The sequence below is a fragment of the Falco cherrug genome, chromosome 1 (genome assembly GCF_023634085.1).
Source record: "Falco cherrug isolate bFalChe1 chromosome 1, bFalChe1.pri, whole genome shotgun sequence".
Taxonomy (NCBI): Eukaryota; Metazoa; Chordata; class Aves; order Falconiformes; family Falconidae; genus Falco; species Falco cherrug.
Genome location: NC_073697.1, coordinates 26,525,496 through 26,540,841, shown reverse-complemented (window position 1 = coordinate 26,540,841; position 15,346 = coordinate 26,525,496). Strand labels below are relative to the sequence as shown.

The 15,346-nt window shown below is 40.5% G+C and overlaps 1 protein-coding gene across 1 annotated transcript in view; it reads left to right on the top strand.

The window, feature by feature from the left end:
• The window catches only part of ANTXR2 (ANTXR cell adhesion molecule 2), a 120,163-nt gene that overhangs the window by 20,340 nt on the left and 84,477 nt on the right, over window positions 1-15,346 (top strand). Inside the window, exons 8-9 of the mRNA XM_055706780.1 lie at window positions 11,296-11,356; window positions 12,470-12,565. Of these exons, the coding sequence (XP_055562755.1) occupies window positions 11,296-11,356; window positions 12,470-12,565 (157 nt within the window). The remainder of the gene's footprint in view (window positions 1-11,295; window positions 11,357-12,469; window positions 12,566-15,346) is intronic.

Below are 15,346 nucleotides of genomic sequence, written 5' to 3'. Positions count from 1 at the left end.
CTCAGTACATGACAAGTCACTTCTCACCCTGAATGTGGCAACAGTTGTCATCACTACACTTGTACCCCAGTGCCTCAGTAGAGGGAGGGGCCACACAGGCTGTTGGCAAGATTTGGTGGAAAGCAGACCTGTATGCCTTAGAGTCTTAACAAAAAAAGTCAGCAGGGAGAGAGGTAAGCGACTCACATTGAACAGTGAGTTGATGCCGGATGGGGGAAGGAACGAAGTCTAGCAAGTGATAGCCAGTTATGCTGAGGTAGGCCAGAGCGAAGAACAATTTTAGCCTTTAGGTTTGTAAAACTTACTGCAAGGACTTTACAAAAATGTCCTCTGGTCTCTGTGAATCTGACACCTTCTGCACTAGATAAGCTATCAGCAACACTTCCTTGTTCTGACCTGACTTTTGCACTGAGGTGATAGTGAATTACTAAACTCATATGAGTCAATCAACATCTGGCATTGTTACCTGCTGTAAGGCAATAGGACAGGTCAGCAGAGTTCACGTTTCAGGTGTAGTGGGAAATTTAACAACCACAACAGTTAGTGCTCCAAGGTTAGATGTTCTGGTAAATGCACAGTACCTCTAATGTGAATGTTCACTGAGCCTCTTCTGTCTAAACTGCTTGTGTCTTGGTGGCTTGCATCTTGGCCATTGAGTAGCAATCGGGGACTACATTATTCTGAAGTAGCTGATACTTCTGTCATGAACTAGCTTATCTCACTAGAGCTGAAATTCTTCCATAGTCCACCTTGCTTAGAGTATGCAGAGTCTGACCTTCCCCTTATTCCTTAAATGGGTGTGGATGAAGGAAGGAGGGTCAACCAACTGACCACATGCTGTTAAGATTTTTCAAGAGCAAAATCAGCTTAAATGGTTCATTATCAATTATACATCAACTTAATTGGATCATTTCCTGTAGGAAGAAAATATGCTCAGTTTATGCACTGTGAATCCAGGAAGCAAACTATTAAACATTTAAGGAGGTGGGGGGAGGAGAAATGCAACAAGTTATCATTAAAAGAATTATTCTGATTAAATCATTCATCTTCATCAGTCCCTTTGGATGGTCTGATATGCAAGCTGCACCGGGTGCAAGGTTTAGAACTAACGTTGTGCTATGTTTTCCATGTGATTGAGACAGAGTAGATAGTTTTGGGAATTACTGCATGTAGTTGTTAAAAGGAATCAATGGCCTGGAATAGAATGCTTTCTGCTCTACCCTTCACTGCTGTGCAGCCTTTAATTTGACATTCTCTGACATATTACAAACCATATAATGTTCTCCTAGAGAACAGAGAGCTTGATAAGCCAGCAACATAACTGACATGGTTCCAGTTTGCATGAGCATGTGTGTGCCTTGTGATTTGAATTTGACTTGTCAGCTATCCTGGCATGGCTATCAGTTCTGTTACATAAGGGAGGCTGTAAAACTCACTTGGAGTGAAGCACTTGCAAGTCCAAGTGAAATGTAGTGTTTCCTTAGTGGTAAGTTGTTTTGAGCCAGATTTTCCTTACTAATTAAAAAAAAAAATTAATAGCCCAAACAACTTTTTTCCTGTTATAGAAAGTAACAGTTTGTCTTGATTCTTACTTACATTACTTGATAAGTAATGGGTTTAGCGTTGTTTTTGTCATTTTGGGGGTAAAGGGTTCTGATACTGCTAAAATACGCATCTCTCATGACCTAGTGTTTTGCATTCTACATTTGGTTTACTCAGTGACTGCAAATGAGGTACTGCTTAGACATTGTGTAATTAGAATATTCTCACTAACCTGACACTGCACCAGGCTTCTCTCTGATGGTTATTTTATGCAAGACCATATGTCTCAGGGATTTTTTTTTTCCCCCATTTAGATAGGGGACAGGATAGCAACCTTACCCCCTTTACCCTTGCTCTTTGTCTAAAGCATTGCTGTGCAGTGTCAGGAAGTATGCTGACATTAGCAGAGAGTTGTAGTTAAGAACACAGATGTTTGGCAGCAGATAGAGGTAGATCTCATTAGATATTAACTGCTATAGTTCCTTTGCTGTGACTTTGTTGGGGAGAAGCATCAAAATGGTGTTCCCTGTGAAAGCTTGCATTTAATTCCAAGTTACCTTGAATTGATTGTCTTCTGTCTAGTGTGAGGCAGCCCTGTTGCCTCATTGGTTTCCACCCAGATTAGTCCTGGGAAAAAAAATGGGAAAGGGTAGGGCTTGCTTTGACGCAGTAGAGACACATGATGTGGGACTGGCCCATATAGTATGGCATTTCATTTTGCCTATGAGTTGCCATGGGTTGTTTTTTTCTTTTTAATACTCTTCTTTTTCCATTAAGTTCAGATTATAATGTCACAGACCTTGTGACACTATCTGAAAGAATAGAAGATTTCACTTTGGAAACAAGCAATTAACTTTAGGGAGTTTAAATATTAGTTGGCATATGGAGAAGCTGGCCTTTCCAGAGCCTAAGGTGTGCTGTGAATGTCCTTCTGGTGTAAAGATCCCAGGTATGATTAAGGTTACTCAGGTGTCATCACTGAAATCAAGGGCTGCACTTAATTTTCACTTGTAACCTATTCCAGGTCTTTATCTTTAAAGCCTAAGTCCACCACAGTATAAGGGACACAACTCCTATGCAGGCAAAAAAAAGCATTAACTCATGAATGAGAGAAACCTGTAATGATACCAGCATACTTACAGTCTGAGATTTTCACCACCCCGATTTCACACATGTTCGCTTTTACATGCTGTAAGATTCAATGAATTCAGTGTGAAAAATAATGATGTGTAGACAGTCAGCATTTCATTGTCTAAAAAAACCCCACCAGCCAGTGAGTCCATTACACCAATTAAACACCTCTTGCTTTACTTTCATTTCCTTTTTACTGCCACAGCAATAGTGGAAAAAAAAAAAAGTTCTAAGTTACAGGAAAAAAAAAAAAAAAGAAGGAATAAAGCTGCCAGTAGTACTTCCAGATGACTCATAGAAAAATAAAAATATGTGGGAACATGGGTTGAGCCCAGTCCTAATTCAGCCAATCAGCACAAAATATTTTAAGAGCTAAACAAAGTGCTGCATGAACTCAGTTTTGATAGGTTCTGCCTGACTCACTCCAGCCAGACAGGCTGCTAGCCCAACCTAATTCAAAGCAACTAAATCAAACAGGAGTACAGTGCTGTTTTCATTACACATTCTTCAGAGGAGTTCTACAGCCCCAAGCTGGGGCAAAGCTCAAGAAGGTATTAGCTCAGAGAAGGGAGTAACTCCACAGCAGTGTTCCACAGGTTCAGACAGCTTCGTACAGCTCCAGCCTAGGGTTCCTAGACCCTACTTACAGGCACTACTACTCCTGTGCACCCCAACAGTTCTGTTCCTGCCTACTGCTTAAGTATCAGCTCCCTGAGTCCCAGTTATCCAGGTGTGTGGCATTCCTTGATCAGCATTCAGTGGGAGCCAAAAGGTGTGGGGAATCCCTAATCAGGAAACAGCCCAAGAAATTGAGTGTTACAGCTGACAATCGAAGACACTTCGTGTAGGTACACAGATCCAACTGAGACTAGTAATGCTAAACGTGGTTTTAAATGCTCTTACGTCATCAGGGCTCTCTCAGATACTGGTTTGTGCATTAGCTGTAGTGTGTGCTATCTTCCCTTCCTACTTCCTTTCTTTCAGTACATTTTATCGAATTAAGTATCTGTTTTGCAGTAACAGTTACAAGGTTGTAGTGGCTAACTTGAGCATGTTTACCAGTACGGCTTGATTGAGGGTGGAACTAAAGGAGATGCACCTCTTTGTGATGGAGGTTTCACAGGGCACTTGGCACAGTATGTGAGGAAAAGTGCATCCTTTTTGTGTGTCATGCTATGAACATAGCTTCTCCAGTTTTAATTATGTTTGCAGTTTACTGTAGTGCCTTCATCTGCTTTCCTTCTGTTTTGTTATATTTTGCTTACTAGGCGTTATGCTTACAGTATCCCTAGAGAAAATGATGAGCCCCACATTGGAAGGGAGAGAGGAAAGAAAAGGGGAAGGAAATCTCCACAGAAAAGCCACTGTCTTCAGTTTGCTGTCAGACTAGCATTTAAGGTTTTTTTTAGTGCTGTTTTGCCATCTTTCTGAATTGTGCAGCACACATTTTGCAGTGAGTATACACATGGCTGGCTAGCGGCGTATCAATGGGCAGTGCTCCAGGCGCAAGCTCAGAGTGCAGTGAGCAGGAGCTAATACTGCTGTAAATACATTTTTGCACACAGACTGTGGAAGTGGTTATATTGCACTGTCAGCATGCTTTGCACATGTCTTGCCATACATTAGTACAGCAAATAAGATTATTTTTTAAAGGTGAACATTTATTTGCTCTTTAAAATTTGGTTCTGGAAATGGCAAGTTAGATGCATTTGTTTTATTACAGTACCTAGCTTTTGTTCAGGGAACCATATTGCCTGCCCCTGTAGAGAGTCAAGCCAACCTGATTTGGGATTGGCTTCCAATGAGCAATGATGTAAACAAAGAGGTGCATGTTTGAAATTGAAACGTAGGGAGCAAAGCCCGTGGATGACTCTAGAAATCCTGAGTTGTTCAGAATCATTAGTGTGCCAAGTCTGACCAAAACGGGTCAAAGAGCTCTCTTCCTCTGGCAGTTCACGGTTATCTTTTTACTGGGAAGCAAACACCTTATACATCCATACATCCTTTTCTAGTTTCAGAACAGTAGACTTAAAAATTGTGAATGGTTGTTCAATAAAGAATCCAGCTGTGCTGACGACCTGCCCCAAATCCTGAACTCGGCGTACAGTTCCGGGGAGGAACAGATGCCATGCGATTTTTGATTTATGGTGCTGACTGCTGCCAAAAACTTTTGAACTGCATACTGGGGCTAAGCGTAATCGAACGGTGCTGTGAAATAAATTGACACTTAGCGTATTTTGTTAATTGTGGATGTACAGTTGGGTTGCTCATGGCTCGTTACTACTGCATTGTTCTCACAATTTCTTGGAACATGAAATTCATTAAAGTGCTGGAAGGGAAAGTTGTTGTTTTAGCCTGCATGTAACACTGTACCGCATGGTACAGCTCTGTTCCACAGTATGTTCCGAGTGTATGGTAGTCAAAATACTTAAAAAGCTACAGGAGCTGTACTGCTTTACTCTTTAAATTCTGAAAACTTTTAAGAGGAGGTAGCAAGGGTGAAAAAGTGAATCAAAGCAGAGCCAGGCCCAGTCTGTGACAAGTTAAAGAGGTACTGGAAGATGCAGTAGTCACGTTTTCTGTGGAAAGAAATGTTTGCATAAAGTAGAGACAAGAACTATGATAAAGCCAAAATTTATAAACAGAGGTGGAGTTCACAAAGACTGAAAGCACTAGTGGGCCTGATGTCATCTTGTTATTTGGTTGGCTTTTTGCAATTTATTGCAGGAGCATCTGCCTTTTCTATGCTAATGTAATTATTTGCATAGGTCTATTGTTTCTGAAGCTTAAATCTAACAAAACATGATTCTGTTTTTCAATTCAGACACCTACAGGTTAAAAACTGACAATGTTTCTGTAAAACATCTTGAATTGAATTATATGTTTTTTTAATGACAATAATGCTAAACCACTGATTTAGGAAGTGGGCTGTGAAGTTTATGTGAACCTTTGGGAACCTTTGAGTGGGAAGTGCATAGAAATCCATGCCACTGATAAGGATTGATATTGGTTTTAAGTACAGATTAACAATCAGGTTGTTCAGAAAAAAATCTGCTAGGTGAGAAGTGGTCCCAAATGGGAAAGCTGATGAAGTGGATGGAATAGATTTTCTACAACTGTTTTAAATTACATGTGTATGTATTTGTGCCTGAGCAAGATTAAACTTACATTGAACACAAAACTGTGGCTTGTAAGCCTCTGAAATAGCTTGAGAGATGGAGATAGGTGACAATCGGACTATGTAGAACTGAAGGAGAAAATCTGAACACTAGTTAGGTGGTTCAGGAGCTAAACAGTTCTGTTTCTGATTGCTACACGCTTCACTGTTAGTGAGCTGATAGAAGGCGTTTGACAGTAAGAGTGCATAGAGATGCTTGTAAAGGACAGGGTCTCTGAGAGCTGTGTGCGTGCCAGATTCTACAGGACTGTTGTGCAGGGAAGCTGTATCTGATTTTCAGTATGGGACATCAAAGCCTCAGTCTGGCAAGGACCATCTTTAACTGTAAGTCAGGATCTCATCCCACCATATTGAACAGAGTATTCATATGCCTAAAGTTACACATGCAGATAAGGAACATGATGGGTGGCTCACAGACAGAGCTGGGTAGTCCAGCAGTTGATTTACAAGTGACCCTTTCAGAAAAGAAAAGCCTGTTTGGCCAAATAGAATCCCAGTGTATGTCAGTGGGTTTACACTGAGGGTGAATTTGCTTTTGAGTGCCCATGGGCTATCTCAGATGCCTTTATTCTGATAACTTCTGCTCTCCGAAGTATTCTGAAGTTACTAACCTGCATTACTGAGAAATGCTATGGAAAGCATACAGTATCCTTTTACTTAATAGCCATAAGATAAGATTTCACTAAGAGCTTTAGAAGCTCCTCTGCCTTCAGCCAACCCTCAGAAGCTATGCCAGGTGGTCTTTCAGTGCTGAGCATAAGCTACATACATTCATGCTGCTTGTTACTGAGGTAGCTGTTGTAATAACTGTTCTTAGAAAATGGGATAACAACATTTTTTTTAATCTTCGATGCTCCACTGCTGCTGTTGCAATATGGCAGCAATGTAACAAATTCTGTGTATGGGGGAGCTACAGAATAGGGTTTCCGTAGCAGTCTGTTGTTTTGTTGTTCAATAGGAGGATGTTCAGGGTCTGAATTTCATGTGCCAGTTTCTTCAAGTACAAGAAACTGACTACCTTGAAGAGCAGAACTCTACTGCCTTCTCTTTTTCTAGCAGCCACATGTGCTTCCTAACAAGTGTTTAAATCACAAGCTCACAGCTGTGATTTTGATGTGATCCTCCCATTTTGATTAGCCTCTGTGTTTTTCCAGCTGTAACCAGTGTAGTTCTTCCACAGTTCTGTTTCTGAAGCTGTAAGATGATGGGAAACAGGCTGACAGGTTTCAACTCTGTTTTGCACTTTGGTTTGTGGGGAAATGTTTCTTTCTGGGACAGCTAGCATTTAGGGAGGTGACTAGAAGGAAAGCCTTTGCAAGCCTGGGAGAAGAGGGCCCTATATTTGGTGCAGAGTTTTGGCAATGAAATGGATGACATAAGCTCTTTGAATCTTTCCCTGCATGTTGTTAAACCAAGGCAATTTATAGTCTTATTTGAATTCATTTTATGTCAGCAGAGTGTTTAACTGTCCTATCCGAGGATGGCCTTATATAGTGATTATTTCAACTTTTCTTGTGGGCAGTAAGTTTCTAAATAATGAATTTGCAATGCCAGGTCACTCTCTTCGATTATCCTGAACTGGGGAAGAGGGAGTGTAGTACAGATTTTTGGGGAGTTAATTTCAACCTTGCTGAATTTGCACCCCAGGTTTCCACAGCAAGATAGTTTAAAGTTAGTTTTACATTTTCAAAAGGGGAGGTGGGGTGACATATGCATACTTTGGTTTGCATGGTGCCATTGTTAAATGTGCTTCCTTAACACACAGCTGAGATAGCTCCATTAAAAGCTGTTACTGTTGAGGGTGGTCAGATCCCTCCTCTCAGGCTGCAGAAGTGGTAAGGATGCTAGATTTCAGTTGTGCGCAAGAGCTCCCACACTCTGCGCAAGCCCAGTGTTTACCCCTTTCAGCTGCATGTAAAGCAGCAACATCTTGAAAAGGGGAACTTTGGCAATTAATATGCACTTTGGAAAATCCCTCATCAGCTGTTGCTGAAAGAGCACGCTCCAAGGGTACTGGTAGGGGTGAAACAGAACTGATCTAGAGATATGAAGACATGTTAAATAATGAACATGGATCATAAGGCAACTTGGGTAAGATGCCTTCACATCATTCCTCCTAAAGAAAAGAGATGAGCTTTTTATTGGAGTGCGCTGTGCTAGCTTGGAAGGAACAGCTTGCATGGAAAGAGTGAGAAAAAAAAAAAAAAGATTAAAACAGATAGAAGAGTGTGAGCCAGAGCAAGAAAAGAGTAAATGAAGGCCACAAGTTTCTATAAATCCTTTTAAGATGCGAAAATATGTTCTCCTCTCCCACATGTGAAAGAACAAGTGGCAGTTGCCATCTTGGAAAATATTTTCAGGTTTTCCATTGTGACAGCTAAATGCTGGTTACTGTATCCTTGTGAGCCGAACCATTCAAAATGGTTGTGCTTGGTACAGTCAATGGGATTTGACCCTTTGCAAGGATGCTGTGATTTTCACTTCATTGATGGAAAATTCAGTTCAGTATAGTGTTTCAGTGTTGCTTAGAGGGTGCGTTGAGAAGAAACCAGAATGTAACAGGTTGAGAGAAGAGCTCTCTGTGTGGTGTTAGGTTGGTTCCACCTGATACAGTTCAATTCTTTGGAAGGTTTCTTTTACTTCTGCTTCTTAAGGTTACTTGATGGTTATTGTTGAAGGGAAGGATTTTCAGGGACAAGGCTGATTTCTATACCATTATTAATTTTTTAAAGCATGGACTATCAAGAAACTTTCTGAATGGCAGAAAAGGAACTAGTTAAACTTAGATAAACAAATTTTAGTATTTGCACACAGTGGGAGTTTTTCCTCTAGTGTAAGCTTTGTTTGGGTGAAAATGACAGTCTTAGTTCACCACCCTTGCAAAGAGACCGAGGATCTCTGAACAGTACAGCTTTTTCAAGCCAAGTGGAGAACGGTAGTAATTAAAATGATGAAAAATTAGTGTCAAAGCAATTGTTCATTTCTAGGAACAGTATTAAACTGCAGTATTTTCCTGCTTTATGTCAAGAGCAGCACATCTACGTGTATAAATATGAATTCGATGCTGACGTGTGGGAAATCAGTGTATCCTGAACCTTATATTGAAATTTGCTTTTGTTCATGAATTGGGTTCAATTAATTTAGGCTGTATTTTATCATAGTTGGGGTTCCCCCCCCCCCCCCCCCCGAGTTTATTCTTAAATCCAAAGGGAATTAAGCATGTCCAAATAGTTTCTTTTCCTGTTTTACATTATATTTGGAAATACAGTGTTAGAAAAATCACTATCAGAGTCAGTGCAATTAACAGAAATACTACTTGCCAAGAAAAGGCAGATTATGTCCATCATTGTCTTCCCCTCTCCAACCCCCCCCAATTCATAATGGCACCCTGCTTCATCAGACAGCAGGCACATGAGGACCGGATAGGAGTTGGAAAATTTCTGTCTGTATAGTGCTGCTCTACAAAAAGAAAAAGAAGGAATTCAGTGGGCTTTGATAGTGCCAACTGCTAGATCTGTACGTAATATGAATGGAAGTCTATAGTCTCATTAGCTTAAACTGTACTATTGATATGGCTCAGTCTCTTCAGAGGAAAAAAAACAGAAAGTGTTTTTACAGTAAAGAAATAAAATGTTTTATTCTTCCTGTGTTTTATTCTGTGCAAAATATCCCACCCGCGCCCCCCCCTCAATGAACTACATGACACTCTCTCTACACCGAAATAGAAATCAAAAAGTTAAGTCCTTTTTTGGAAGTGAGATGAGGTCCACAGATAATGTAAACTGGTCGACTTGCACTGAATGTCAAGCTACATTCTTTCCAAAGATCTCTGTTGCTGTGTATTATCCAATTGTATGTGCATGCAAGGTCTCTTATTTTTAAAAATACTACTTAATGTTTATAAATGTGGTTTGAAGCACTAAAAAGATAATTTGTCCACAACATTTTGTGGGGAGACAGGTGATATGGAAAGTGTTAAATGAGGCAGGCTATTCTTTTTCAAAGAGCTTGGCATGCTTTTTGTCATAACAATGACAAATATGTTATTGTTTCTAGGGGGCCTGGATATGTGGCAACAAAACCCACTAGCAAATAAGAGTAGGCAGAGTAAAAAAAAAAAGGACTACTTAGGAGTTACATTTACTGACAGTTAGGCCAGCTCAGGAGCATGCACAGTTTTGGCAAATGGAGGTGGAGAGGGGACAGTAACAGGACTTTAAACTATGCATGTGATTACAGGGACCTGAATTGATTCCATGTAGTATTATATATGAATGCCAGCTAAAAATATGCCACTTATTACAGGGAAAGCTATATAAAAACGTCATGAAAGTTTCCTGAGAGAAAAATTAAAAACCTTTTGGAAGAAAACCGCCACATATTACCATGTGGTTTTATTATTAAATTATGGATTGCTTGTGTGTGCTTAACCCTGCAAGCTTCAAGAGACTTATTCTCCCAGGGTTAACAGACATTGTTACCTGCTTAGAGGTGGGGATTAAGAGATGGGGCCCTGCTGTGAGACTGAGATAGTGGCAGTGGGAGGAGAGTGTGGTCTCATGGTTTGATTCTAGCAACAGCTGTAGTCCAACAAGCTTGATGCATTCCTCTGAGATGCACCATTTTCAAATGGAAAAATAAAGTGGTCTGCAGTAATCAACACCTGGGTGCTATTTATGCCTCTGCTCAGGTGACCGTGGGTAACTTGATCACTTGATGTATTTGCAAATGGTAAAATGTGACTTGGCTGAAGCTAAGGGTAGCTTCTAGAACCTTTATAAGTACAAATCCATCCAAGGTGTCTAGTTCCTCCTTTTTCTTACATTCTATCCCTTGTATTTCTAAGTCATCTGTAGGGAGTATTGTTTTGTCCCAGCCTTCTGGAAGAATATTCCCTGACTGGTTGGAGAATTGAAGCAGGCCAACCGGTACAGCAGTGAGGAAACCCCATCCAACAGAAGGCAGTGTAGTCAAGAACACCATGCGTTCTTGCTCTGCTTTACGGAGGGCAGGATGCCAGCACTTGGAATAACATGCACTTGGCTTGACCCACAGATTGTTGGAAGACTGCTTTTGCCTGGATTAGGTTTTGGATCAGGGTCCTTGTGACTAATTTTTGGCTTAAACGTTAGGATTGGGGTTCATGGAAGATTAGCTTAGGTTCTGGATAGAAATTTAAAGACTGAAGTCAGACATCATGTTTTAAAGGCTGTGCTGGATTTAACCAACCAATCCATGTCTTATGAACTTCGAGGAGACTTCACTGTGCAGGCATGCAGAAGTTTTACATGGTCAAGGCAGTGTCCTACAAAGTCATACTTAGGCAAATCAAACCTGTAGCTGTGCATGTGTATCTTCTAGACACAAGTGTTTGTTTGCAAATAATATTTTTCACTGAAAAAGCACTCAAACCTGTTTATGACTAGTTTCCTCCTTTGCAATAGGTTTTGAAGCAATCATGCACTGAGATTTTATATTTGGAGCCATCCAGCGTCTGTGTGGGAGGTAAATTTTTTGTAATTTTAAAATAATAGTTGTTATAGGACTGTGATGTCTCTATTTTACTTAAAGGAAAACCCCACAGGTCTCTAAAATAAAACATTTCTATAAAAAAATCATCAAGGAGTTTAAGAAAGATCAGATCCTTCTTTGTTGATTCATTTTTCTCCTCAGAGGAGCAGTCTTCCAGGGCCTACTGTCATAATTTAGGTAATGCATGTAAAAATTTGAGATGCGTTTATCTGCCCCTCTCCCATCAGTAATGCTCTGAAGTTGCCCTTGGTATTCAAAGCAGTGATATTTTTTCAGTGATACTCGCATACCATTTTACCTGTGGTCATGTAGTTAAGTTCTGAGAATCCTGATAACATTATGTTCATATAAATTCATGACTATTTCTAGTGCCTTGTCCCAAAACTGTGGAGCATAAGCAGTTAAGCATTTGACTTTATTTTTGTGCATCAAATGGCAATACATTTACTAAGTAGAAGGGTTGCACAAAATTTTAAGGGCTTGTCGTCTTTGTGGGGTTTCACAATCCATGCATAGTTTGAGACCAATCAAAATAAGGTAGTTGCAAAATCTCCTTATTTTGATGTTTTTATAAAAACATGCATCATCTTAATGAAATCAGTGGCCTTGGTAAATAAACCATTTTCACTCCTCCTCTGCACAATTCACAAATAGCATGGCCCTTATGCTGCTTCCAGAGAAATCATACTAACGAGGAATGTTTTCTTCATCTGGCACTTTAAATGGCCCTGATCCAGGTTTGGGGAGTCTACTTGTTATGAGACCCAGATTTCTCATTTGTCAAAGTATTCAGTGAGAAACTGTTCCTTACTGTGCAACTGAGCCCCAGATCCTGTTGATAGTCGGAATTAACTTTCGTTTTAATAGGGCTGTGTCGGTGATAAATAAAGATTTATTCCCAAATCTTTTTCCTATAGTGACCTAACAGAAGATTGCAGTACCAGGGGTCAATTAAAAAGGAGACCTGAGTTACATTTGAGGCATTGCTTATTGTACTTCATTTATTGTAGGCTATATTGAAATTCTCCTTGTCTTACTGCAGTGCATTAAAAATTGGTGATTTTGGGTTTTTTCTTTTCTCTCCAGAGGAGTTCCAGGTGGTTCTTAGAGGAAGTGGCTTAACCCTTGGTGGGAGAACTGATGGTGTTACTTGTACCTATCAAGTGAACGGAACTACAATTCGTAAGTACTGAAGTTTGAGATGATCTGCCTTTATATTTTCTAATAACTGACTACTTTTGCTTCTTGTTAACTCATTTAATTAAATTAAAAGAGAAAAAATACTGAAGAGGAAGAAAACAGGAAAGCTCTGAAGATTAGTAAGAGGATGTAAGTTATTTTACATCTTGCTCAGTGGTTTGAATTTGTATTGATGGCCATTAGCTGTAAGCTGTGACTGGTGTTTGGAAGCCCAGCTGGCTGTGTGAATTAACATGGTGATAACTCTCTGGCTCCTGCTGTTCAAGTAAGCAGATGTTTGCCCATGAAACATACATGACCACAGAGTGAACTGACCGTGCCTGGAGACCCAGGCCAAGACACAGGCTCTCACCGTGATTCCAAAAGACACTGTTTTCCTGGGTGCACTTACCTTGTTATCTTGGAGCATCTCTGCCCCTTCTGTCTGGCATACCAGCTATGTAGCCACTGTGCTGTTTGTTTCTGGGCTTGGCAGGGCATGACTGCCCCTCCATGACACGGAGTCAGTCCTCTTCCTGGGCCTCCTGCAACAGCATAGAGTAAGGGCAAGTCAGAACAGCTGGTACTATTTTGTCCCTGTATTTTGACGTGGTTCATCAGCTCAGTGTCCCAAGGGAGGACTGGGTCTCGTTGCAGCCAGATCCCTAGCTGGACTCTACTTCCTGACTTGTGGAAAGGAATTCTGTTTCAGACAGAGTGACTGTGGCATCTTTTACAGGGACTTTCCCTGTTTATCTGTTGTTTTTTTGGGTTTGTTTTTTGAGGTTTTTTTATTAGTTTTTGTTGGGTGTGGTTTTGGGTTTTTTGGGGGTGTGGGGGTTGGTGATGGTGCAGATGGGAGGGTTTTTTTTATTATTACTAGTACTCATAATTGGCCAGATGTTAATCCTTATCCCTTTGTCAAACTACAAGTCTCACTGGGGAATTTTTTAGGAGTGGAGTGCTGCAGAAGTTAGTAAAGCTCTAAAAGCAATTGAAAGGTAATGCAGACTATTTTCTTCTTGCTGTCTGATTAAGCAAATGTGCTCGTGGAGGATTTAATTTTCAGCAAAATAGTCAAGAATTGGTCTTCTCTTGCTCAGTGCATTAACTTGGAACAGAGCAGGTGAAAAGTCATGCCAGAATTTGGATTCATCTCCTCGTGCTGCTCTGTTCCCTGAGCTGGCACAAGGTAGATGGCGGTGGAAAAAATGCCATTAATGGAGACCTCCTCCATTTTTTATATCCACAAGCTGAATTGGACAGCTAGTATAAGTATATCCAACTTCTTGCTCTAAGCAGTATCCCTTAGAAGCAAGGCAGACTGGAAAATGACCAAAAATGGGCCAGTAGAAAAGACCCAACTAATTTTTTTCCCTGCCTACTGTCTGATTTTTATATTAGCCTGTCTTAAATTCCTACCCAATTGAACATGTGTTTCCAGTACAATTTCTTCCTTACTCTGGATATCATATATACTTGAATGGGCTGCCAGTCTCTCCTGTCTGTTAAATATCTAAAATGATAGGGTAGAATGAAAGAATAGCACAGTAGTTCTGGATAAAGGCAACCTTTATAAATAAATTCTCTTCTATAAATTTCACTTCAGGTTCAATTAAAATTCTCACCTTTGTTTCCCATGTTAAGCTACAGCTTGCTTATTTCAACTTGTTGCATAAATTAGCTTCATAGACCTAGAATTTGGAATGTGCTACAGTTGTGTATCTGTTGTCATGGTGTGCCTTTTTTACTTGGAGAAGTGGGGAAACAGTAGTTTAGTTCCAGGTGAATAAAACTAATTTCACGCTATCTAGGGTAAACAGTTGTGACATCAGTTACATGACCTGAAGATAATTAGAACTTAAATTTGAATTGAAGTGTCTGGTCTGCAAGTCATCAGGACTCCTCAGTTCTATTCCTGCTTTGCTCCTGACTTATTGTTTACCATGAGCAGTCACTTCTCTATACCCCAGCCTGTCCATTTGGGAAATTAAAACAATAACACATACCTTCTTCACATGAATGTCTTGAGGCTTGCATCAATATGGTTGTGTTAGTAGTGGCACTTGTACTGTTCAAGAGTTCCTGATAGAGTATGTTACAGTACTGGTGGAGATGAGGACCTACAGAATACGAGAGTTAAGGAGGAATTTAGCCATTTTCCATAAGCATCACAAATGTAAACCTCCTCTGACCTGCTGGTGAGTGCTGCTATCATACTAAAAGTTTTGGCTTATTTAGTAGCAATGCTAGCAGTGTACATCAAGTAGGCTTACGATACTTATTGATAGGTTGCAATGCTGTTCAAATTCAAGGTTGTGCTGCCAACGGTAGCCCCTAGGAACCTGGATTTTGATGTGCTCCATGCTACAAGTGTGGGATGGATCTCCACTGTGAAGAGTGTCGAGAGGAAGCAGGCAAAGATGGGTAGAAGTCGAGAACACAAGTGTAAGGAAGGACAGAAAAGTTCAGTTTATTACATCTACAGGAAGAGAAGAATGCCCAAAGTAATTGTTAAATTACTCCTAAATGGGCTCCTAAAGCCCATCATCCCATTTTGCGCCGTTGCCGACGACTTTACGTGTTATTTCCTCACCGACGACGGTGCAAGGAGCCAGGCAGGTGCTGAGCAAACCCCTTTGTACCAACTATCAGTTGCTACTCTTGCGATGGTGTGTGTGCTGCTGCAAAGCTGAAAAAAATAAGCTGGGCTCTCCCAGTCTACTGAGAAAAGAACATGAGGCAACAGGCTTCAAATTCTACAGCAGATCTAGATGATGTGTA